This window comes from Spinacia oleracea, chromosome 1 (genome assembly GCF_020520425.1).
Source record: "Spinacia oleracea cultivar Varoflay chromosome 1, BTI_SOV_V1, whole genome shotgun sequence".
NCBI classification, from domain to species: domain Eukaryota; kingdom Viridiplantae; phylum Streptophyta; class Magnoliopsida; order Caryophyllales; family Amaranthaceae; genus Spinacia; species Spinacia oleracea.
This window is the reverse complement of record NC_079487.1, coordinates 82,901,656-82,924,519: the sequence shown is the minus strand read 5'-3', so window position 1 is coordinate 82,924,519 and position 22,864 is coordinate 82,901,656. Positions and strand designations below refer to the sequence as shown.

Below are 22,864 nucleotides of genomic sequence, written 5' to 3'. Positions count from 1 at the left end.
TCACAGTTACCAATCTCAACCAATTACAAATCTAAAAACTATAAAAACCTATTCCATTCAACCACAACATACAGTTTCCAAACAGAACAATATCATGTTAAAAAAACTCATCCTTTAATATCCAAACACATCTATTAAAATCAATTCATATTCTTACATTATTAATTACAATCATGTTCATTTTCCTGTGTATTATTTATTTTAATGATTAATTCAACCATTCAATCATTTATTTTAATGATTAATTCACCAATCAATAAATTCATACAATCAGTAAATTCATACCAATCAATAAATTAACCAATCACTTATTTCACCAATCAATCAATTATTTCGCCAATCAATCAATTATTTCACCAATCAATTAATTAACCAATAAATTATTTCCAATCATGGGGAATTCAAAACACGAAAATAAAATACAAAACCCTAAAACATAACTACTACTCGGTTCATTTTACAAAAAAATCAAAACATAACTGCATCTCATTTCAATTACAAATATCATAAAATTGGATTTAGTGCCATTTGATATATATATATATATATATATATATATATATATATATATATATATATATATATATATATATATATATATATATATCACCGTTAGATTGAGATGAAACGAACGGCCAAGATCACATCTCGCGAATTGAAACAAAAATTGGGATGCGCGGTTCATTTTCCCTCTCTCCATTGAACTGACATTTTCTCTCTCCCTCACTCAATTTCTCTCTCCCTCACTCAATTTCTCTCTCACGTCAATCTCTTTCTCCTCAATGAATTTGCTTCAAAATACACTTGAAAAACCGAAAATTATATCGTAATTTCACGAAGATTGCAAAGATTTTGAGGTAATATTACTTTCTTCTTTCGATTTCTTTCGTTTTTGTTCCTTTTATTATTTTTTTGGTCGAATTTGCTTGAAAATAAACTCAACTATCTGTGAATTTTGCTCAAATTTCTGCAAATTACACCACATCATGTTAATCCTACTGTTTTGAAGAATTTTCAGCTTGAAAATTGCATTTTTTGGTGCCAGAGCTTTGATTTTTCCGGGGACTAAACTACTGAGGTGTTTTCTCTCTCCTCTCTTTGTTTACTTTTGAATTCTGATTGTGAGTTGATAGTCAATTTTAGCTTGATTTTACTGATTTTTGGAGCAAATTCAGTCGAAGTCAATTTCTAGGTATAAGGCTTGATCGAGTTTTATGTGTTTTATGCTTCATTGAGTTTTAGGTAATCTTATTCAACTTTAAATTATCACTCAGCTTCTAATTTAGCAGAGTTATTCAAATCTGAATAAAGTAAACTAATATCTCTTAAAAGTAAACTAATATCTCTGAAATATGAAGACACTGCAGTCTAGGGCCCTTGACAGATCCAACTTGTTGATGTAACCTTCTCCAAAATGTTAGGACAGTTAACCAGTGGTAATAATACACTGTGTTGTTAAAGAAATCAGTCCTGGCAACTAGCTAGCAAAACCTGTACAGAGGAAAGCGATAAAGAATAGCAAATACACCTCACAACAGTCTGCTAATCGTTGCTCAAACACCCTGCAATTTGAACTTTTCCTTTCTGTAAGGCTGTGTGCTTATCATCTGCAGGTCTGCAACTCTATGGTCCTAGGAACTAGAAAGAAATACGGGCAGTTGATATCATCTATGATATAAGTTGACTTTTAAATTAGTTCCATTTACTTTTCTGAGTTGTTTATCCACTTTTGAAAATGTGATACAACTTGAGATTTTGTTTATGAGATTTACTTTTAAATTAGTTCCATTTACTTTTCTGAGTTATTTATCTACTTTTGAAAAATGTGATGTGTGTGTTGTTATTGACCATGTGTTACTAGACGAGATAGGCTTTTCAGCAGATGATCTGCAAGAGTTGATTCACCCTTTTTACTATGTGTAAGAACTAAGAATCCCTTTAATTTCTAGGAAAATTTTCAACATACTTCTGCGAACCGTGTCTTAAATGTTGAACATGCATAAACAGAAGACCTAAAATTCAATCAATTTCAGGTGCCAGAGAAGCACCACAGTTGTATCAATAGGTAAATCTAATTGCTACTGTTAAATACAAGTAGTAAGTAAGCTCACTTCCACCAAGCTAAGTGTTTAATTCTCACTTCTTTTTTCTTTTTCTCCCGTGCAGTCGCACCAATTCGATATGCTCACCTAGCAGCCAGCCAAGTATCACAGTTCCTCAAATATGAGGACCTATCAGAAATATCATCAGGTCATGGATGCGTGACATCTGTTGGAAGTCTTCTTGTGCCTGAGCTCCCCAAGCTTCATGACAGAGTATGCACCTCAATGTTCTTCTGTTAACCATACTCGTAAAAGAACAATCTAGCCCCTCAATAAAACCATGAAGTATGTAGGATAGTAGGATATTTTAAATTTTATGCATACGGTTAATATTTATGTTCAAATGAATCTGGTGCATTTTTTATGTCTAGTGAGCTCTAATGCGTAGTTTTGTCTGTCTTGCAGATGAACCTGGTAAGCAAGTTAGGGGTGCTAAAAAGATTAGAAATACAAGCAAGTCTCATGTAGCTTTCAAGGTATGGATGCTGCTTTTGTATATATATGTTCCCTGGCAACTTGACAAGTGTGATAGGTGGCAATAACTATTTATGTATCTATCGGCTACTCTATGAAACCGTTGTGTGGTTTTATATATGGATGAGTCCTGGAAAGGCTAACTATTTATTTCATTTTAATTTCTTTTCTTCTGTTTCAAACATGCACCTAAAAGCTGTTTCATGCGTCTTCCAGGAGCTATTCTGCACTTGTGATTCAAGTTGTTTCGTGATTTCACTCCAAAGTTTCTCAAAGATATAGGTAAGATTTCTAGATTTTTAATTTCTGTAAAAAATTTCTTTGAGCTTGATTCACATATTGCTTGAATATAATATAATGTATGTTTCTTCCCTCAAAATAAATAAATATAATGTATGTTTCTCATATGATTATCTGATTGAACTTATGATCGGTTTTAAGCTTCATAGAAGTGAATCAATTAGCTACACAGATGTGTTAAAAGTTAACAAAAATTTTGCAAAAGTAAACTAAAACTTAATAATATTAGGACTCATCAAATTTTATTTTTAAAAGTAAAGTAGTTAGTCTCAAAAGTAAATAAATAATTAGTAAAAGTAGATTAATTAAACTAGCTTAAAGTAAATATTCTAAATTATATAAGTGTCTGTGCAACAACTCTTTTACTCCTATACTTGGCTTGATACTGATTTGCTTAATGCTATCAGAGTTTGCAAGAGGAAATAAGTTAGCCTAATTATTGTGAGCTGCTGCCTCTGGTGCTTTTTCTCCTCTGGTGCTTTTTTTTGTTATAGGTCAACTATGCCAGAGTTGACATTTTGATTTGCAGAGCTTGTGAATCAATTAGCTAGTTAAAGACTTAAAGTAAATAATTAGGAGGAGGTGTTGCACTTAGTGATCTCACATGTTATCTAACTCAAAAGTAAAGCAAAAACTGAAAAAAGTAAATAAAAATGATACAAAAGTAAACAAAATATAGCCAAGTTCTGGTTGCTAGGTACTGTAGGTCATGTGACGCAAGTTGATTAGGTTGACTTTGTGCTATTAGTTTCTATTTCAGTCAGGCTACTGGCTAGTTGTTGACCTTAGTTGACTAGGGATGGTGCACAATCTGTTGTTGGTCTACAGAGGTTGTAGACCATGTATGTGGATGGCTAAACCTCTTCCCTCCTGCACAGTGCAGCAACAGATTTTTGCTGTTGTTTTTGTTGATGCTGGTGCAGGCTTTCCTGATGTGGTTGCAGAACAAACGCTGATATCTTACTTTCACATGTCTTACATTGCTCTTAACTTGGTGGGAATGACTTGGGCTAAGAAAAAATTAACCCTTTTCGTTCTCCGTCTCTCTATTCTTGAGAAGGCAGCTACTTGGTTAGGGACTTTAGGCTTTATCTGGGCAATTGTGGTTCTTCTTGGTGGGTTTGTTATAACTTTAGCTAAATCAGATTTTTGGATTATAACAATCACACTGTTGACTGAAGTAACAAGGATTTTTAGTAGAAGCCATGACTCGAGTGGCAGCGCCAATCCACATGGTCGCTTACAGTTGCTAGGATAAACAGTTTCCTACTACTGAAATTGGGCTCCATTAAAATCTGGACCGCACTTAGTTCAGTCTTCAGAGCTCGGAGTTTAGATGGCAGGCGGATAAATGCTAGCAGAGGAGAAAGTAAACTAAATCTCTGTAAAAGTAAACAAAATGATAATGGAACTTTGGTTGTAATTTTTTTCTTAAATATTAAGTCGAAACCTATTAGCTCAAATGGGAGAGCAATGTGTCATTGCACATGGATGTAGGTTCAACTCCTACATAGATTGGTGATTTACACTCGTAAAAAAAAACTCAAAAGTGGATAATAAACTCAAAAGTAAATTAAAAATACTCAAAAGTAAATAAAAAGTACTCAGAAATAAATAAGAAAATTTAAAAGTGAATAAGAGTCAAAACTCAAAAAGTAATTAATTTAAACTCAAAAGTAATTAATTTAAACTCAAAAGTAAACTAAAAATCTTAGAAGTAAATCAGAAAATCTTAAAAGCTTATTACAATCAAATAGTTCAAAGTGGGAAATGATCGAGCAAAGAGTCATTGACTTTCATCTCTTACAATATGAAACAATTTATAAGAAAGAAATATATGGTCGGATGTCAAAGTAAAAGTAAATAAAACAATACAAAAAGTAAATAAAAATAAAAAACTTGAAAACTCCGATTATTGGAGTATATAGGTTAAAATAAAGGTTATTCAATTATAAGTAAATCAAATAATACAAAAAGTAAATCAAAAAAATTCAAAAGTAAATCAAAGTATCTCAAATATTTTGTGGAAGTCTGCTGTTATTTGGGGCCTGCACTGTTCTGACAACTTGCAATTGCACGAGTTGACTCATATTGACTTGGTACTGCAGTCAATCGTCTGAAGTTGCAACCAGAATTGCTTACTAAGCTGCTGCCTTGTTTCTATCATGTGCTTTGACTGCGTCTGTTGGGGTTATGGTCTGCAGTTGTTCTTTTCAGGTTTGAAGTAGGTGGTTGGTGCTCGTTTCTTTGAAAGTGCTGGTGGTGGTCACGGATGTCTTCTCTACTTGATGCAGTGCTGCTGCTGTTGGTGTTAGTCTGAAGAGAGTGGCAGGGACCCTGCTGTGGTTGCCATTTACTGGAAGAAGTGTTCTGATCATGTGGAAGGCATATGAAACTTGTAGCAGCCAAGATATACATGATGAGCTAAATTATACAAAACTCTCTGTCATTGAATGTTATCTCTCTACAAGATGAGATAAATTATAAAACAGAAGTATACGTGTGTATGTCAAAGTAAACCATTTCATATTAAGTAAATAAAACAATACAAAAAGTAAATGAAAAAGTAGAAAACTAATTAAACGCACACCTAAACTCTAATTACAAAAACTCAAAAGTAAATTAGAAATTTTTCGAAAGTATTTTGATAACATAGAAACTCCGATAATTGGAGTATATGGAGGCCAAAGTAAAGGTTTTCAAACGAAAAGTAAATAAAACAATACAAAAAGTAAAGATGAACCCACGTGGGATTCGAACCCACATCTGTGCATTTGCACAATGCTCTACCGGTTGAGCTAGTAGGCTAGTGGTATCTTAATAGGAATAGTTAGAACACTATCATACACTTTGCATTTTATTCAATTTATTGCCCATAACAAAACAGTCAGCACAAGCCCAGCAAAACAACATATCAGCTAAGCAAAGATAAAGGCAACGCATCATAAAGCATGGGTCAACTTTGGTCATGTTGACCAAATCTCAGTACACTAACCTAGCCATAAACAACAACAACAAAAAACTAGCTCAAACAAGAGCAACAACACAACTCAACAATGACTGCAGAACCTCACGCTAGAAGGCCCAAAAGCAGGCAGCAGAACATCCAAGATAACCACACGCAGATATAGAAGACCACAACGCAAAAAGAAAATAAAAATAAGCAGCCAGGCAACATCATCAACTAAAAACCTACTGAAACCAGAACAGAAGCCGCTACAACAACCCTACAGACAACGAACTCCTCACAACACCTAACTACAGAAGCCTCTGACAACTCTAAAGCTTCATTACTAGAACTGACTGTAATAGATCAGCACCGTCAATGCAAGCAGAACAGAACCACCAAAACTGACCAGCAACAAAATACTCGGTAATAGATCAACATCAAAGAAGCCATCAACCACAGTAGTCAGCACACTGTTCGTTGCCCATGAAATGTGTGCATCAGCTAGTTCTGGAGAGGAAAGGCTTGATGCAGTGGAGAAGTAACAGTACATAAGCATCTTCCTAGAAACGGTTAGCTAATAAATTTACTCTCTGCAACCCATCTGCTTCTATATGGAGCATACTTTCAGTGAATTGGATGAGGTAATATGAGTAACAAACTCGAACTACATTTGAAATTATAATCAGTTTATACCTCTTAAACTAATATAACAACCACAAAGGCTACCTTGTCAGGCCTCAGTCCTTCGACCAACATATATGTTAAAATTGAACTATTTCCATATAAGTTTCATCCAGAAAAATAATTCATACCAAAGGGATAATCCAAACATCAACCAAAGTCATTCTACAAATTGAAGATTATATACCAATTGCAAACCTAAAACTGAAGCAACTTAAAACATTCCAAGGCAAGAAATTACCTAGCCTATTGAGGAGACAAAGTGAGACAGAATTCCATTCCTTTCTCTTCAACATACAATAAAACGAACAAATTCGAGCAAACCAGAGTAAGATGAATCAACAAATTTTGGAGAAGAAAGATAAAAGTTCGAGTAGCAATCGAACATGTAAAATGGCAAAAATAATCAATTGAAACCCTAATAAAACAATCAACAATAAAAATCGGAAAATAAAACATACCTCGACGGTAAATCGCAGGAAAAATTGAGAAAATAGAGGAAAATCCGAGTAATAATGGAGGAAGAAGTTGAAGGGTGACGAAAACTTCACTACATGGCGGAGAAGGAAGGAGGAACGAGAAATTAGGAGAGAGAAAACGAAAGGAAGAGAGAGAAAAAAAATCTGAAAAATGGGTTGAAAGAGGGATGTCATTCAGCGATCTAAAGTTACCAAACTACCCTTAATATTTTGATTTTTCGGGTGAATTATGGGCTGTTGGATTAATTTGATCTACGGTTGAGATTGGTTCTCAGTTCTCATCTTAAGGGGTGGTTCTCACCAGATCCTGATTCTATATATATATATATATAAATGAATGCTATTTTGGAGATAAAAAATTTAACAGATCTAGGTTCATACCTCTTCGTCGGAGGAGGATTCTGTTTCATACCTCCATATGAAGTCTTCTTATTCATCAATCTCACAACTACCGTCGTCACCAATTTCTGCCTCCCCCCCCCTGTAGTTTCAGCCCCACTGCCCTCACCCATTTCCGAGATTAACATTAATGGATACTTCTTAAACTAACCCCCAACTGAAACAGGAAAGCTCTAATCAAATCTCGAGGAAGAAGAAGAGGAGAACAAGAAGATGAACATTATTTTTATTTTTTTTAACGCTGAATGAAATCTCGAGGAAGAAGAAACCTGAAGAAAATGGTGGTCGAACTTGGAGCTCAGGTGGGCTTAATTGAAAGAGGAACTCGGCAAAGATGGGAAAAGGGGGAAAATAATTGTCATGTCATACTTGCCATATCATCACCCTGTTTCTACATTTTACTATTCTGTTATGTTCTTCCCCCAAAAAACTATTTCCAATTACTTTTATCTTTTTACTAGGTTAGTTCCCGTGCAATGCACGGATAAGACTAAATAAATTTTTTCTCTATTCTGACTATTTTACTTAAAACAAAATCATATCAAATTTTATCATGGGTTGTTGAAAAATTAGAGAAATTTATTATTTATTCGAATTATAAAGCGATTAGTGCAATCTTAGGTGTTTAGAGTTTCGACAAAGATACTTAAGTTGGGCAAAAAAAAAAACTTATCATACCTTTATCAGGTAACCGTTTTCTTTTAAAATTGAATGATGTCCATAACTGTAACCATTCCCGTGCCGCTACATAAAATGAAAGAAAATAATAATAAAAAATGTTTGTTTGGGTATGAACATGTAATTACACATTGTTTTTTAAAACTATTGCATGTAGGCTAAGAGTATAATTATTATTTTTTGAAAAAAGTTTATGAAAATCAAAATACTATCTTGCTATTACGGAGTAGCAACTTACTACGTATATTATAAAAACAATAATATCATAAAAGTTGTAATTTTCCCATTCCTGACATATATTTTTCAAATTAGTATTAATATATTATGTTAAATTCTTGCCATGATACACATGAAAACGTAATTTTGGAAAAAAAAATCAGAAAATTAGATATTTTAAAAGATTCTTTAATTAAAAAAAAAATATAAGGACACACCAGGAGGTGACATGTGTCATTCCTGGTGTGTCTTTTAGTATACAGTATTGATGATTTTCCCATTCCTGACATATATTTTTCAAATTAGTATTAATATATTATGTTAAATTCTTGCCATGATACACATGAAAACGCAATTTTGGAAAAAAAAAATCAGAAAATTAGATATTTTAAAAGATTCTTTAATTAAAATTTTATTAAAAAAATATACTCCGTATATATATAAGGACACACCAGGAGATGATTCCTTGTGTGTCTTTTAGTATATAGTATTGATGATTTTCCCATTCCTGGCATATATTTTTTAAATTAGTATTAATATATTATGTTAAATTCTTGCCATGATACACATGAAAACGTAATTTTGGAAAAAAAGAAATTAGATATTTTAAAAGATTATTTAATTAAAATTTTATTAAAAAAAATATATAAGCACACACCCGGAGATAACACGTGTTATTCCTGATATATTTTTTAGAATATAGTATTGATTTGGGTGTGATATGTTTTAGTAAATACATATGTGACATTTATTTATACGAGTAACATCTTAGAACGTTCTGTACTTCTGTAGTAGTGACCATCCAGTTAGTTGGTCACATGCTGACATGGCATTACTACCTCATTTTTAAAACATGTTACCGGAAATTGTGCATGTATAAGATTGCAATGGTGCATCATCATCTTCCTCATCAAAGAAATAAAAATAATATGTTAAACTTCTCATCATTCCACGTAATTTCTCTCAAAACATAAAGTGTTATTCTCCACCCATTAAAATTTTAAAGCATAAAATATAAATTCAAAATCTTAAATTGTGCATAAAATTTAAGAATATATATTTATTTGGGTTTTTCATAAAAATTTTTAAAAAAAATGGGGGTGGATTATTACAATATATTGCAGGTTGATAGAAATGCATCAGATGATGATTTAAAGAAGGCGTATCGAAAATTGGCTATGAGATGGCATCCTGATAAAAATCCCACCTTTAAGACAGAAGCTGAGGCCAAATTCAAGCAAATATCTGAAGCTTATGAGGTTTTTTCTTTATTATTAACTTTTTTTCTTTCTGTTGATTATTTGATTCCTTTAGATTTTGTTATTACAATTTGCAAATTTTTAATTTTTGTTATATGATCATACAATAATTTTAAAAATTGAAGGAATATTCAATCGTTATTTTATTTGTAATTATGAGGAATTCTGGTTTAATTAGCTATATAAGGAATGATATTTTTGTTTGCATTTCTACTCCGTATCAAACAAAAAGGTATGCGCATCTAACCAAAAGACACATAATGGATCTTATAAGATCTCGCGTGATTATTATAGATGGTTAATGTTCTAGTTGTACAACCAACACAAGTTGGTGGAGAAGTCACTCCATTAGTTGCGAAATGTTTGAGAGAGTACGTCTTAAGAATAGAACAATGGTACTGAAAATAAAATTGATTAAACTAAGATACACATATCATCATTCATCAACAATGTTCAATCACTTGATCTTTTATAAGACAAATAAACAATGATTGGAGTTGTTTATAGGTTCTGAGCGATGAGCAGAAGCGGCAATTCTATGACCAGCATGGTGAAGAAGGATTAAAGGACATACCACCCCCCGGTTCAGGTGGTGGGTCCCCCTATGGAAGCAACAAAACAGGATTCAATCCTAGAAGTGCAGAGGATATTTTTGCAGAATTTTTTGGGACAAGTCCTTTTGAATTTGGGTCATCACCAAGTGTTGGAAGAAGCAATAAAAAACATTCATACAGTGATGGTGGAACTGAGAATATGTATAGAACAAACAGTGAGACTACCACCCTAAAGAAACCGCCTCCTATTGAAAATAAGTTGCCTTGCACTCTTGAAGAACTCTATTCTGGATCCACTCGAAAGATGAAGATCTCAAGAACAGTCATTGATGCCAATGGGTATACCTTTTACTTTTACTTTTACTTTTACTTTTACTTTTTCTATCTAAGTGTATAAATGTGTTTAGGTTGTTAATTTGATCCTTTTACTGAATCAGATGTAAAGTACCTGAAACAGAAATACTAACAATAGAAGTAAAGCCGGGATGGAAAAAGGGAACAAAGATCACATTTACAGATAAAGGAAATGAACAACCAAATCAGCTTCCAGCAGACTTAGTATTTGTAATTGATGAGAAGCCTCATGACTTGTACATCAGAGACAACAACGACTTAATAATGACTCACAAAGTAACTTTGGCTGAAGCAATTGGAGGAACTACAGTGAAGGTTACAACATTGGATGGTCGTACACTCTCAATACCTGTCAGAGATATGATTACTCCAGATTATGAGCTTGTAGTTGCCAAAGAAGGAATGCCTATTCCAAAAGATCCTAAAAATATAGGTGATTTAAGAATCAAGTTTGAAGTCAAGTTCCCTAACAAACTCACATCTGAACAGAAAAAGGCCTTAAAGACTGCGTTTAACAGCTGATCATCTTGTATATAATAATATATATACCATTTTGTTCTAAGTTAGGATATATGAATACTTGATCAATTTAACATGTAGCTTGTAAAGTTTCTGATTTCTGATTTCTGATTTCTAAGCATATTCATTTTTTTGTTAACATATTTCTTCCCAAATCACATACATTTTCTTTACTGAGTTTTTCGAAAGCTCCACATCTCTCTCATAATGTATTTTACTCACATCAAAAATTACGAGGAAACAAAGGTACAATTTTTTTAAATCTTACATTCTAGGATATAAATCTGTTGATAGTAAAGGTATACTTGCTCCATAATTTATTTATTTTTTTCTAAAACAAGTCAATTTTAGTGCATATTGCACTATTTTTCAACTTATCGCGTAACAGTTGTTCTTTTAATAGGGACATTTGCCTAGTCTAATCATGGTTTTTCTAACGACTGTCCATAAGCCCTTGTTAAGATTCAATATAATAATGATTTGTCAATATCATCAAAAATAGAGTATATGTGTACAAGAACATGAGTCCAATTAATTCGATTGTGCAAACGTGATGTTTCCTTTTTATGGAGTCCCTATGTATATAAATAATAGCTCTAATGAGACTAACAATTCCGTTTTAGTTTATAGCTAATCAGAGGTCAACTTTTCAAAAAGGCAAATATAGCCTTAGAGAGGTGATCCAAGTAATTGAGTACATTCCCTTTGAACTTATACCTTTAAGACGTGAATGCAAAATGCCAATGGAATTTCATGCAAGTAATTTATTCTTTTGGTATTTAAACGAAGGCCCTACATCTAGATTTTATTGGAATTTATATGATATTTATTGGCCTTATTAAATTTATAAAAACTTATCTGAACTAAGTAGGCCTAAAAGTTATTTAAATAAGGTGTTATAATTTGATTAGAATGCACCTTCAGTGATCCTATGTAGATTTCTCGAAAGAGTGTGTAATTCATTCGATACGGAATGACATACAAACACTTGCATTCTTGCTACATACTTCCTAACCCATTATTCAAAACTAGATGTGGGTTATGGTGTTCTGTATGCTATCACATAAGAGAATATTGGGGAGGTGACGTCTATTTGAGTTAACCAGACGAAAGCTACAAGTATCTGAGAAGAGAAAAAACTGCTCAGTTGTACAACCCACTAAAAGGAAATACAAGATAAACCTATGTCTAATTGTCTATGTGTATGGTCTATAGACGAGCAACATGTCTAAAACTAGGATGGAAAATAACAAAAACCCTTATTATTTACATGTGAAAATAGAGCTCAATAACCCTGACTATTGGCGCCATTGTTGGATCTCCAATCCCTGGCCAAGTGAGTAGAACCAGGTGGGGCCCCATTAAACTGTCCACTAGGTAAACTTCCTACATTGTTGGCGCCATAAGGCCACCATATTCCTTGTTGCTGCACACTCATCGGTGGCTGAAGAGGCTGGATAGGCTGACCAACTGGAGGCCAATGAGGCCGCTGGTATGTCGGGTAATGTGTAGCCAATGCAGGATTCTGCATAGGTTGGGGTGCTGGGACTGGGGCTGGTAGTCCTGTGTGAGTAGCTTGTGGTTGCCATTCAGGGATATCATCGTCATCGTCATTCCATGGCTCTGTGGGTATTCTTCCACCACCACCACCACTCATACCATTTTGTCCATATTTCTGGATCAATTCTCTCATTTGGTCAACCTGCCGAGCCGGGGCACACACTAGATTATGATGCTGAGAAACTGCCCCATGCCCCGGGACAGGATTCGGTTTAGGGAGAGATGTGGGCCCCCCAGAGAAGTTGAACTCCGGTAAATCATCATCCTCCCGGTGACCCGGAGGACCAAATCCGGGAGGCACATCATCGTCTTCATCAGGTTGGTGGGGCTTCGAGGGAACAGGGGGAGGGGGTACACTTCTAGGGGTAAAACCAGGATTATTCCTGTTCCTATCATCATTTACAGCGTTTTGTCCCCCACTGTGGTTTTTATTCATTTGTTTCTGATGAGACAAGGAGTTGGGCGAAATCACAGGTGCTGTTATTTGCACTTTTCTCCATACAACAATTCCAATTAGGCCATCATCAATATTAATTAGTTTCTCAGTGTAACTCTTAGGAAGATGATTGATTATCATATCAACTGTTTTTGTGCGCGGGGGACACAGATACAGCTCCACTCCTGGAGCTGGCTCCGCAAATCCCAAACGTTCATCACTTATGTAAGAATCCACCAACTGCAAAAACAACAAAAAACAGAGGTGAGTAACATTAAACTAAAGCCGTACAGCCCATAATGGCCTTGCTTAACAAACTGCTCTTTGCTTCTTTTAATTTCGGGTGACTTAATGATGGGAAATACCTCAATAAGACTCGAGCGTTCACTATCTGTAGAATCTTCCTTGAGTACAAAATGAGAAACCTAGCAGTTGAAAACAAACATCAAATATTACAATCAAAATACAGTTTTTAATTCTACAAATATTCACAATACAGGCTATATTTGGGTGAGGAATATGTACTACAAACTACCAAGGTTGATCATCCAAACAGAAATTTTAATACTTTGTATAAAAGTGCAGATCGTCAGCTAGTTTAACGTGAAAGTCTTTGGAGCACAGTGTTCAAGATCAGAGATCAAGTATAGTCTACAAGATTTTCATGTACCTGCTAATGACCCAGCGCTCATTAAAAAAAATTAGAGGGTCTTGAGAGTTGGGCGATTTTAACAGTAACTCTCACAAACAACCTTATCCCGGAAACAATGTCTTGGGCAGTTATTAATAACAGTGAAACTATCCAGAATAACTCTCCCAAAGGAAAACAAATTGCTAATAAAATGGCATCTTAGTATCTTACTTAGCAGAAGCCCCTGACACAAAGCTGTTTTAAGTTTTCGTTGAGGGAGAAACCCATTTGGACAGTCGTTCGGTGAAGGAATGATGAGACCGGCCACCGGCATGACAATCGTGCAAGTATAAGCTTAACTAAGCAAATGGCATATCCCCACCCCACCCCACGCATACACACACACAATTCTAAAAGCTGTAGCTTATGAGCTTATCCCTACAAGTCTTAACTAAAAGAGGTAAACACACTTCTGCTTATCTTGCAACTTCGACAACAGACAAACCTTTCAACTTAAAATATGAATATTACAAGCAATTCCCAACAAAACAAAGGAGTAAGCTTCAGGGAACTAAAGGAACAAAGAAAGTACCATAATGGAACGGCTACGGGACATCGGAAGAGCTTGCAAGAACTTATCAAATGCATCAAGCCTAACACGACCCTTGATATCAAAGAAACCTGCCCACTCTTTGGTATTGGCTTTTTCACCACTGCAACAACAACAAAAATAAAAGAACAATTAGGACCAGTTGAAGTGCAAAATAGAAAATTGCTCAGAACCAACTCCACATTCAAGAGCACCTCGGGTACTATAAAAGCTAGAACGCATCAGAGGAATTACCACTGCCTATCCCCAACCCCCAACTCCAAAAGCTCCCTCGAGATATAGAAAATTGCAATACACCCTTTTAATCCAATGGATTGCAAAGATACGAACCATCCAAAAGTTTGTAATAGCAGCTTCTATTGGTCAAAAGGCACATCTTAGAATTGGAAAATTTATCAGAGCAAGAACCATACGAAGTATTTAGTAATCATCTTTACCATATTCATATCCAAATATGAAAAATGCGTTAAACAAGTTTTCATGCAAACACAATCAGCCAAATAACAGATGGAAGTAAATGCAATACAACAACGAAAGAGTTACCAACATAGACAAATAAAACAGCTTAACAGAATGAGAAGCCAACCTTTTGTGCAAGGCTACAAAGTTAGCCATGGAAGAAATATTAAGCTGCAGTAGTCCTTCCCAGACATGTTCTTCCTTGGGAAAATGAACAGTCTTTGTACCTAATCCCTTCTGACTGTCTGCTGATTTCTTACCAGCATCTGTAATTTTGCTTTCAACTCCAACTTCGTCTGTCGTCACAGGCTGTTTTGAAGGCTGATCTGGTGACCTGGATTTAAAGCCCACCTCTGAGTTTTCCTTATCTATCTCAACGGCTGCCCTAGATTCAACCGGTAGATTCTCAAAAGGCGGCTCTTTATTAAGTGACTCCATGAATTCATCCAAGGATACAATAGGAGGGAGATCTTTCAAATCATCCACCATAAGTCCTTGCATATCGGCACCATCACTAGGAATAGTAATCTCACACTGATCATACTGTTCTACCTTGGTTGCCTCGGATTTAGGAGAGCGTGCATCAGACCCATTGATCTTTGAGCGTTTTCGAGAAGGCGCACTTATGTCGGGTGATACATCCTCCAAAACACCAGTATCAAGGTCAAAATCCACTTGGTATTCACCTTTGTGAGTTTTCTTCACCAAGCGCCTCATATTAACATCAGAATCGGGAAGGACTTTCATCTGATCAAGTTCTTCTGCTTTCGCAATTCGCCACTGTGAAAGTTCTTTCGAAGCAAGCTCCTCCGCTGTCATTGAACACAGACGATCAGGCGGTATCTCACCTGACATAACTCTTTCTCGTAGCTCAGGGTTATTATGATCTTTCAAGTTGAATAACAATGATCTTCCTTTCTCTTTATATTTCTTATTTACACCACTAAATAATTTAAAAAGCTCTGTTTCAATTTCTAAGGCAAGAGATTCTGGAGACTGAATTTTTTTATCCGTTTTATCAAAATTTACATCCTCGTGCATATTCTCAACTTCGTCTAGTTCTGAAATATGTGGATTAGGGTCTGAAACCCATGAAAGACCATTCCCCTGCAAGAGGTCATCTTTGAAAAACAAGCCATCACTAAACAGTGAATCTTCACCAGATAAGATGGGATTAGACTGGAACTCTGTCCCTATAAAGCTCCATGTCTGAGTGTCCTCGATAAATATTTCTTTCGAATGAATTCCTGGAGATCCTTTCTTGTCATCGTTGCACCCATCACTAAGAATGCTAGAAATACTAGACTCTTGAACCTTTATAAGTCCTTTGTTAGCAACTCCAGCACTTGATTCACAAACTAAAGGTTTATGCTCTTTTACACCCTCTAAAGTGTTTGCTTCAACCTCATTGTCCGCCTTCAACTTCCCATCTGGGGAAACAAGGGCCAGCGCAGAAGCTAATGATTCCCTCAGCTTGGCCCTAACAGAATCATAAGACTCTCCCTGGCTTTTAGGAGATGCCTCGGGCTGTGCATATTTCTTTGAACCAGTTGACTGAGATCTATTCACAAATGAATCCAGGTGCACCACCTTTTTAGCAGAGGCACTAGTCCTTGATGTGTTTGTAGGAGACTTTTTATTTGAAGCTGATGACACATGAGGACCCTTGGCGTTTGACACCATTGGAGCAACTCTCTTGTTAGAAGTCGTCTTTTGCAGACTCCAATTATCAGGTATCGGCTCAGTTGCTGGTTTCCGTTTATTTTGCGCCAACAATTCTGATTGCCCTGATTTAGGCTGAATAGACTGCTCATGCAAATTACTAGATGTTGTTGAAGTTAGTTTGCTATTCAGAGGTTCAATTGCTCCCTCAAATGTTTCAGGCATCGAAGAATCAGCTCGGCTCATAATTGAACTTAAATGACTCATCTGACTATCAGGCAAAGTTGATAGAGCTAACTGCCCAGAGACAAGGGTGTTCAACATATTGAACTTGCATATACGCAGATCTGCAATTTTGTGCTTCACCAAAGTAAACCCAAATATGTCACTGAAATGATGATGAGCAATCTGCAAATACAGAAACATATTACTTATCAGAACTACATAGGTGCGTAAACAACTTATTAAGCAAAAATTAATAAGCTCAACAAAAAAAATGAAATAGAATTAATGAGAACTTCGCCAGCAAAACATTTGGGCGGACAATGGGAATTGAACCGCCAGTGGTGCATTCACAATCTATTGCTTTGATTAACTTGGTTACATCAGCTCCATCCCCAATTAACTTATGCACAATTAGTTGTTTCCTTGCCTATGTTTTATTCTTAGTTCAGTTCACAAAATATTCAGATTGAAACAAATACCTAAAGCAGTAAACCAGGTACCTGCTAGACAAACTACAGACCAAGCACCTAACAGGTGCAAAAGACAAAAACTGTAAAGCTAGCATTAACAGACAATATCTAGCGTATCAAAAACTACACATAAAAATTAAAAGAAAACACAAAAAGCTCTTGCTTGTAAAAAAGAATAGGAAGCAAGGATTCACATCAACCCCCCACGTGGCAACAGAAAATGATTTTACAGTTAACGTCTTTTTTAGCCATGCGAGCACTCCAAAACAAATATAGAAACAAGCAGACAGTAAGAATGTAGGTTCCTTTTTGCATGCTAGCCGGTAATTATAATCCAGTAAAAACAATTACATACAAAATATGTTAAACAAAATCATTCTGAAGAACGCCAAAAGAATGATTAAGCACAATATATCACCATCATCAATGGAAATGAGCTGCAGCCCTTGGGAAAGTTCCAAACTCCTATGCAACTCCAAATAAAGAGTACAGGTTAAACCATACATTTGAAATTCCATAGGAAATAGAAAGAGACTTCCCAATGCTCAAAGTAACTATCACAATAAGTAAATAAAGTTTTATGCATGTACAGACATAACGGATAACCACACATGTGGTAAACATGAGGATGAGGGCTTGAAGTACAGCCGTACTCCTACAATCCCAATAGCTGAAAGCCATCAACTACATATCTTTAAATACTCTCCAATACAACATACTAGCAACCACCAATGTCATGGGGAAGCTGCATATCCGCAAAGTTTGCTTCACGTGTTCCAACACACTTTCTCTTCTCTCTGCAAGTTGGCAGAGCATGAGAGTATTATAAGATTTATGATACGGAACAAGAGAGGGAAGCATACAGCATATAATAAACGTATGCCATGCACTGAGCATAAGACTCTGAGAGTAATAACCCAGGAAGGCTTAATTTCCTTTTGTTGTTCAGAAATTGAGAAAAGGGAACCATAAATTCAGATGTTATTTTGTATTATGGTATCATGGTGCGTTTGTAACAAGAGGATTCAGCAAGTTTCATCGCGTACATTGAAAATATGGGATCTAAGAAAAGCTTCTATACATCAAAATCAACACTTCGGCAAGCACCTTCACATCTCCACCAACCCCAAGACTTTAGGATCTCTATAGCCTTAGAGCATCTCAACCCATTAAAAATATTGGAAGCATTCCTTGCAAGTCGCAATCAGTCTAGTCTGTTTCCTGTTTAGCTGTTTCTGAACATAGTTTACTTCAGCTCTCTAGAATAAACTTACGGAAAACCTATTCTTTAGACTACTAACCTCTTAAATTTTGGATGCATACCTCTCTAAGGCTAACAGACCCGCATTGGCCTTTAAAGTTGGCAAACTGTTCTTTCAGTTATACACTTCAATCATCTATAAAACTAGTTTCTTATGAAGTTACATATCTTTTTTTTGGTGTATTTATAACCATTATTTGAGAGTTCGCCTTTCATAGATTGTTTTAGAAATGGCATTAAATTTGTGTTCAGCTTTTGTTCATTTGTTCTTTTTACTGAAACCATAACTGTGTTACACAAGACCATATGTTGGTAGATCAAATCGAACTGAGTTTAACCTTTCACATAATAAAATTACACTGGTGGGTTTACATAAGAGCAGTTTCTCCATTATTTTCTGTGATGCTTATTCGATCATCTTTGCCCCTTCTTCTTTTTATTCACGGCTGAAATAATGGTGAAAGGCTGAGCAGATATCCGTACGGTTTATAATTTATACCATGCAAAATAAGTGGTAAATTTCTCCAACAACATAGCCATGAGCGTAGCTGACTTGCAAACAAGGGCAGCTTTCTGATGACAGATGCAAGAATCTACCGCTTGTACTTTCTTAGTGTTGCTTGTTCTTGCATCAGCAAACCAGCAATGCAAAAGATATAATACATTATCCACCTCCTGTACAAACACAATATCTAGTGGTCTAAATGTAGCTTGATCAGGATTCAAATTACAAGAAATTCAGATATTGTGCTTGTGACTACACATTGGGAGGAAATTCATATGATGAGTCCATTTTCGGCTCAGGAGAATTAAAAACACACCCCTATCCCCCTACGTAGAACAATATGCAAGAGGCTTGCTTATTTACTACTCTGTATATCTAAAGTTTAAATAGAGGCATGCTAACTTTACAAGATCATGTGTCTAAAGGAAACCTACAAACGGTACGAAGATCTGGATTATAACTAACCATACATATATGTGCAGCATCTAATGTTCGTAAATAACTATCACAATAACCTTGCAGTCTCTATAACAAAACACATATTCTGTTAAAGAATTTCCAAAAGCGATTCAACTAAGAAATGTAATTCAATTGGCTTACTCGCCAATTTTTAGGAGAATAAGGACAATCGGGATAAAACCCAGCTCATAATCTGGTGTAGCCAGACGCCACATATATGCAGGAGTGATTACACAGTTCGTGATTTAACAGGTTAGATATCTCCATCCAAAACAACAGCAACAGATTCTTTTTATAGGAAAAAAAAAAAGAGGGGAGGGGAAGGGGGGGGATCTTACATCTCAATGAAGTAATAGTATACAAGATACAAAATTGGAAGTTTTATCAGCTGGGGAATATTTTTACAGCACTTGGTTTTGAAGGACATAAATTTGATGCCACAATTCACCACGGGCAATTGCACTTTTTTTTTCCCTTGGACAACTATATATCATGTTCAAAATACATACAGATTGTTCAAAACTACATACAGATTGTGATTTTACCTCGTAGAAAAATTAACATGGTTTCATTCCTCAAAATGGAGCCACAGACAAATGATAGATAATCTCCATCGACTATAATAACACCCACACACATTAAGTAGAAAAGGGGAAATATATTATATATCCAACGGCAAGAACATCTAGATAAACATAGAAACAAGGATGTAAAAGCTAAAAAACTAAAATCATCCAAAAATAGGGAAATATATTATATATCCATCACTCACACACTAAGTATAAAAGGGGAAATATATTATACATCCAACAGCAAGAACATCTAGATAAACACAGAAACAAGGATGTAAAAGCTAAAATGCTACAATCATCCAAAATTAGGGAATTTTTAAAAGTAGGTCAATATACTACGGAGTACTGGATTACTATCCCTAAAAAGTATAGATAAAGTATTGGTAATCTACCACCATGGTGTCCCATATTAAAGCCGCAGATAATATCATATTACAGAGTACTATAAATCACACATAAAAATATCCCTCTTCGCATTATGTGAAAGCAAACTCAGATTATCTACTCTGTTAAAGCAATTCAATACACCCCAAAAGGAAATCCAGAAAACATATACGTAGAAGAAACAAGCAATCGGGCAATGTACTATTAGAATAAGGAATTATAGCATCCCACCTAAAAAATCCTAACTTTGGCACGCGGGCCAATAGAAATTCCGGTATCAAGCCAACCACATATATGCTTATAAACATACACCCATTCAAACCCTAGCTCGCAGAAGAACCCTAATACCCTGAAAACCCCAATTCTGCCTATGTTTTGATTCCAGAAAACAGCATAATCACCCTAAACAAGTTTTCATTGCGAGATATAGCTTCAAACTACCTCAGATATCCTACTAACAGCATTTACATCACCAATTTAAGCTACAAAACGATGAAAAACCCCTCTCCTCCAGAAATATTTAAAGAAAGAAAAACCCTAATCTAAATCCGAGCTCAGAAAACTCACAAATCATATTACAATAGTCAACTAAATAATAGACCTCATAAATTAACAATACAATTATCTGTAAAAATTAAACCAACAAAAAAAAGGAATAATTTATGAGTTCCTTATTCAAACGTACCCAGAAAAACCCTAAAAACGAAAAATACCCAAAACAAAAACCTAAAATAAGAGATTAAACAAAGCTGAAATCGAATCCAATCAACAAAAAATCAAATTAAAAAGAAATGCATGGATTAGCATACAAAAACAGGAATTGAAGAGAATTAATAGAAATGGTAGGTCAAATGCTTACCGACAAAGAGAATTTTCAAACGCGCAGATAAACTAGAGGCGGTGAAGATGAACAAGGATAATTATGAGGAAGAAATTGGAGGGAGAGGAGAGAGAGTGAGAGAGAAGAAGCTAGAACCCTAAAAATCAGAGATAAGTCTAGAGTCTGGGGAAACAGAGAGATTGATACAGATTGAGATGGGAGGAGAGAGAAAAAACTCTTACACTTGACAATTTTGTTGGAAGAGAGTCTACACTTGAAAATTTTATCGCCTTTTTATTTTTATCGACAAAAAAATCTTTTACAGAAAAATACATAGGGACGAGTATTTGAACCTGGGAAATGCCGGGATTATTACTAGTCAGACGCACGTGCATAGCACGTGTTGGTTAAGAAATTATAATTTTTATATTAACTAGTATAGAATCCGTGTGATTCACGGTTTGTAATCTAATATCTATTTACTATATACTAAAAGACACACCAAGAATGACACGCGTCAATTTCTGGTGCGATTTTTTCCCGCTAAAAATTAATTTCCCAAAAAAGTGTATATGTTTTATTTTATTTTTATTCTCTACCTTTCTTTATAAAATAATAATGCATGGAAACAAATTTTAGTTTATAAATTATGGCAACAATAGATACAACGTGATAATAATTATTCTAAATTGGTAATATTTTAGTCAAATTGTTATATTTAATTATGGAAAATATATCACTCAATATTTGGTCAAATTGTCATATTAGCATTTTAAATATGCATATTGAATGAATAAATTTAAACGAGTATGTTAAGAAAAATTATAACTATACAGTAGTTTGGGAGCTATTCAGTTAAATATTTTGTAAAAAAAAAATATCAAAATTCGTGCATGCACGGGATCTAATCTAGTTATCATTAAAACGAAGCTTATAGATGTTCATCTAATTAAAATTAATGATGGATAAATTTCTTATTGTTCCATTCAGTGTCTTCTTTATTAAAAAAAATTAAAACAAATAAGGGTACGTAGACAAAATTATTTTCATCCCCATTCATTACCTGTGTCAAACATAAATTTATTCTAGCTCATCCACACTTCACTTCGATAATCATACCCACTTAATACTCACTTCATCTACCTCATTACCCGGTCAATTAACATTTAGCTCCACCATTTACATTATTCAGCTAGTGATGACTTTGAGACGTGGGCGAGCCTCCACACCCGTATCTGCCTAACATTCTCATCTTCATCCACGCCTGTAACACCCTAATAATTCCTTGATTTTTATGAAACATTTTCCAACTTAGAACAAAGGAATTACCAAGATATTACCGCCACCGTGATAACGGCTAAGGCTATTTACCAGAATTACGCAGCGGAAATAAACTAACTTTCGAAATATATTAAATAGTCAATGGTCACAAACAACTTGGAACCAACGAGGCCCAAAAACCAACATTAAATAGTTTAGAAAATCCATTAACTAAGTTTCAAACCATAATAGCAATAGTAATAGTAGTAATGATAGTCATGACTACATAATTAAATAGAGTTTATGAAAGCGAAAGATGAAATAGCCTCTCAACACTATTCCCATGATAACTTCTCCCGCAAGTTATCTCTACCAACCTGCTTATTGAAAACTACTCCCCAACAATGCAAGTGCAATGATGGATCATCATAGGGTCATTAAGGCGAAGACCATGACCGAAAGACATGAAGCACGAAGTCAGCGAAAGCTGAGTACGAACAAGCTAGAATGAAATCCTAATCTAACATGCTTCACTCAACAATAAAGATAATACACATGCAAAAGCCATTTAAGTAAACCAATTAG

The 22,864-nt window shown here is 34.9% G+C and overlaps 2 protein-coding genes across 17 annotated transcripts; one reads left to right on the top strand and one right to left on the bottom strand.

The window, feature by feature from the left end:
- Nucleotides 1-712: 712 nt before the first annotated feature.
- Nucleotides 713-11,123, top strand: LOC110776742 (uncharacterized). 13 transcript variants are annotated; one of them, XM_021981300.2, is made up of 11 exons: nucleotides 713-857; nucleotides 1,019-1,078; nucleotides 1,862-1,919; nucleotides 2,034-2,065; nucleotides 2,167-2,315; nucleotides 2,508-2,578; nucleotides 2,793-2,858; nucleotides 5,094-7,687; nucleotides 9,404-9,538; nucleotides 10,046-10,431; nucleotides 10,530-11,123. In XM_021981300.2, the coding sequence occupies exons 8-11, from the start codon at nucleotides 7,631-7,633 to the stop codon at nucleotides 10,966-10,968; spliced, it is 1,017 nt and encodes a 338-aa protein (XP_021836992.1). In that variant the 5' UTR covers nucleotides 713-857; nucleotides 1,019-1,078; nucleotides 1,862-1,919; nucleotides 2,034-2,065; nucleotides 2,167-2,315; nucleotides 2,508-2,578; nucleotides 2,793-2,858; nucleotides 5,094-7,630; the 3' UTR covers nucleotides 10,969-11,123. The 13 variants fall into 13 exon arrangements, with proteins under 13 accessions (XP_021836992.1, XP_056691244.1, XP_021836993.1 ...); XM_056835266.1 differs by having other exon boundaries at nucleotides 1,010-1,078; XM_021981301.2 differs by lacking the exon at nucleotides 1,862-1,919.
- Nucleotides 11,124-12,000: 877 nt separating this feature from the next.
- Nucleotides 12,001-21,313, bottom strand: LOC110776743 (uncharacterized). Of its 4 annotated transcripts, none has more exons than XM_056835239.1 (6): nucleotides 21,059-21,313; nucleotides 18,779-18,954; nucleotides 14,789-16,731; nucleotides 14,185-14,305; nucleotides 13,327-13,386; nucleotides 12,001-13,201 (listed from the first exon to the last, which is right to left on the bottom strand). In XM_056835239.1, exons 2-6 carry the CDS (start codon nucleotides 18,779-18,781, stop codon nucleotides 12,251-12,253), a joined length of 3,078 nt encoding a protein of 1,025 aa, XP_056691217.1. In that variant the 5' UTR covers nucleotides 18,782-18,954; nucleotides 21,059-21,313; the 3' UTR covers nucleotides 12,001-12,250. The 4 variants fall into 4 exon arrangements, with proteins under 4 accessions (XP_056691217.1, XP_021836997.2, XP_056691203.1 ...); XM_021981305.2 differs by lacking the exon at nucleotides 18,779-18,954 and adding an exon at nucleotides 17,437-17,815; XM_056835225.1 differs by lacking the exon at nucleotides 18,779-18,954 and adding an exon at nucleotides 17,613-17,815.
- Between the last annotated feature and the right edge of the window lie 1,551 nt (nucleotides 21,314-22,864).

Coding starts and splice junctions, on each gene's coding strand:
- LOC110776743 (XM_056835225.1), bottom strand. CDS start 17,699: ATGGCTTTCAGCTATTGGGATTGTAGGAGTACGGCTGTACTTCAAGCC. Junction 14,306..14,788: donor TTTGTAGCCTTGCACAAAAG/GTTGGCTTCTCA, acceptor TTGTTGTTGCAG/TGGTGAAAAAGCCAATACCA. Junction 13,387..14,184: donor CCCGTAGCCGTTCCATTATG/GTACTTTCTTTG, acceptor TTCAACTGCTAG/GTTTCTCATTTTGTACTCAA.
- LOC110776742 (XM_021981302.2), top strand. CDS start 7,631: ATGAAATCTCGAGGAAGAAGAAACCTGAAGAAAATGGTGGTCGAACTT. Junction 9,539..10,045: donor AAATATCTGAAGCTTATGAG/GTTTTTTCTTTA, acceptor AGTTGTTTATAG/GTTCTGAGCGATGAGCAGAA. Junction 10,432..10,529: donor ACAGTCATTGATGCCAATGG/GTATACCTTTTA, acceptor TTACTGAATCAG/ATGTAAAGTACCTGAAACAG.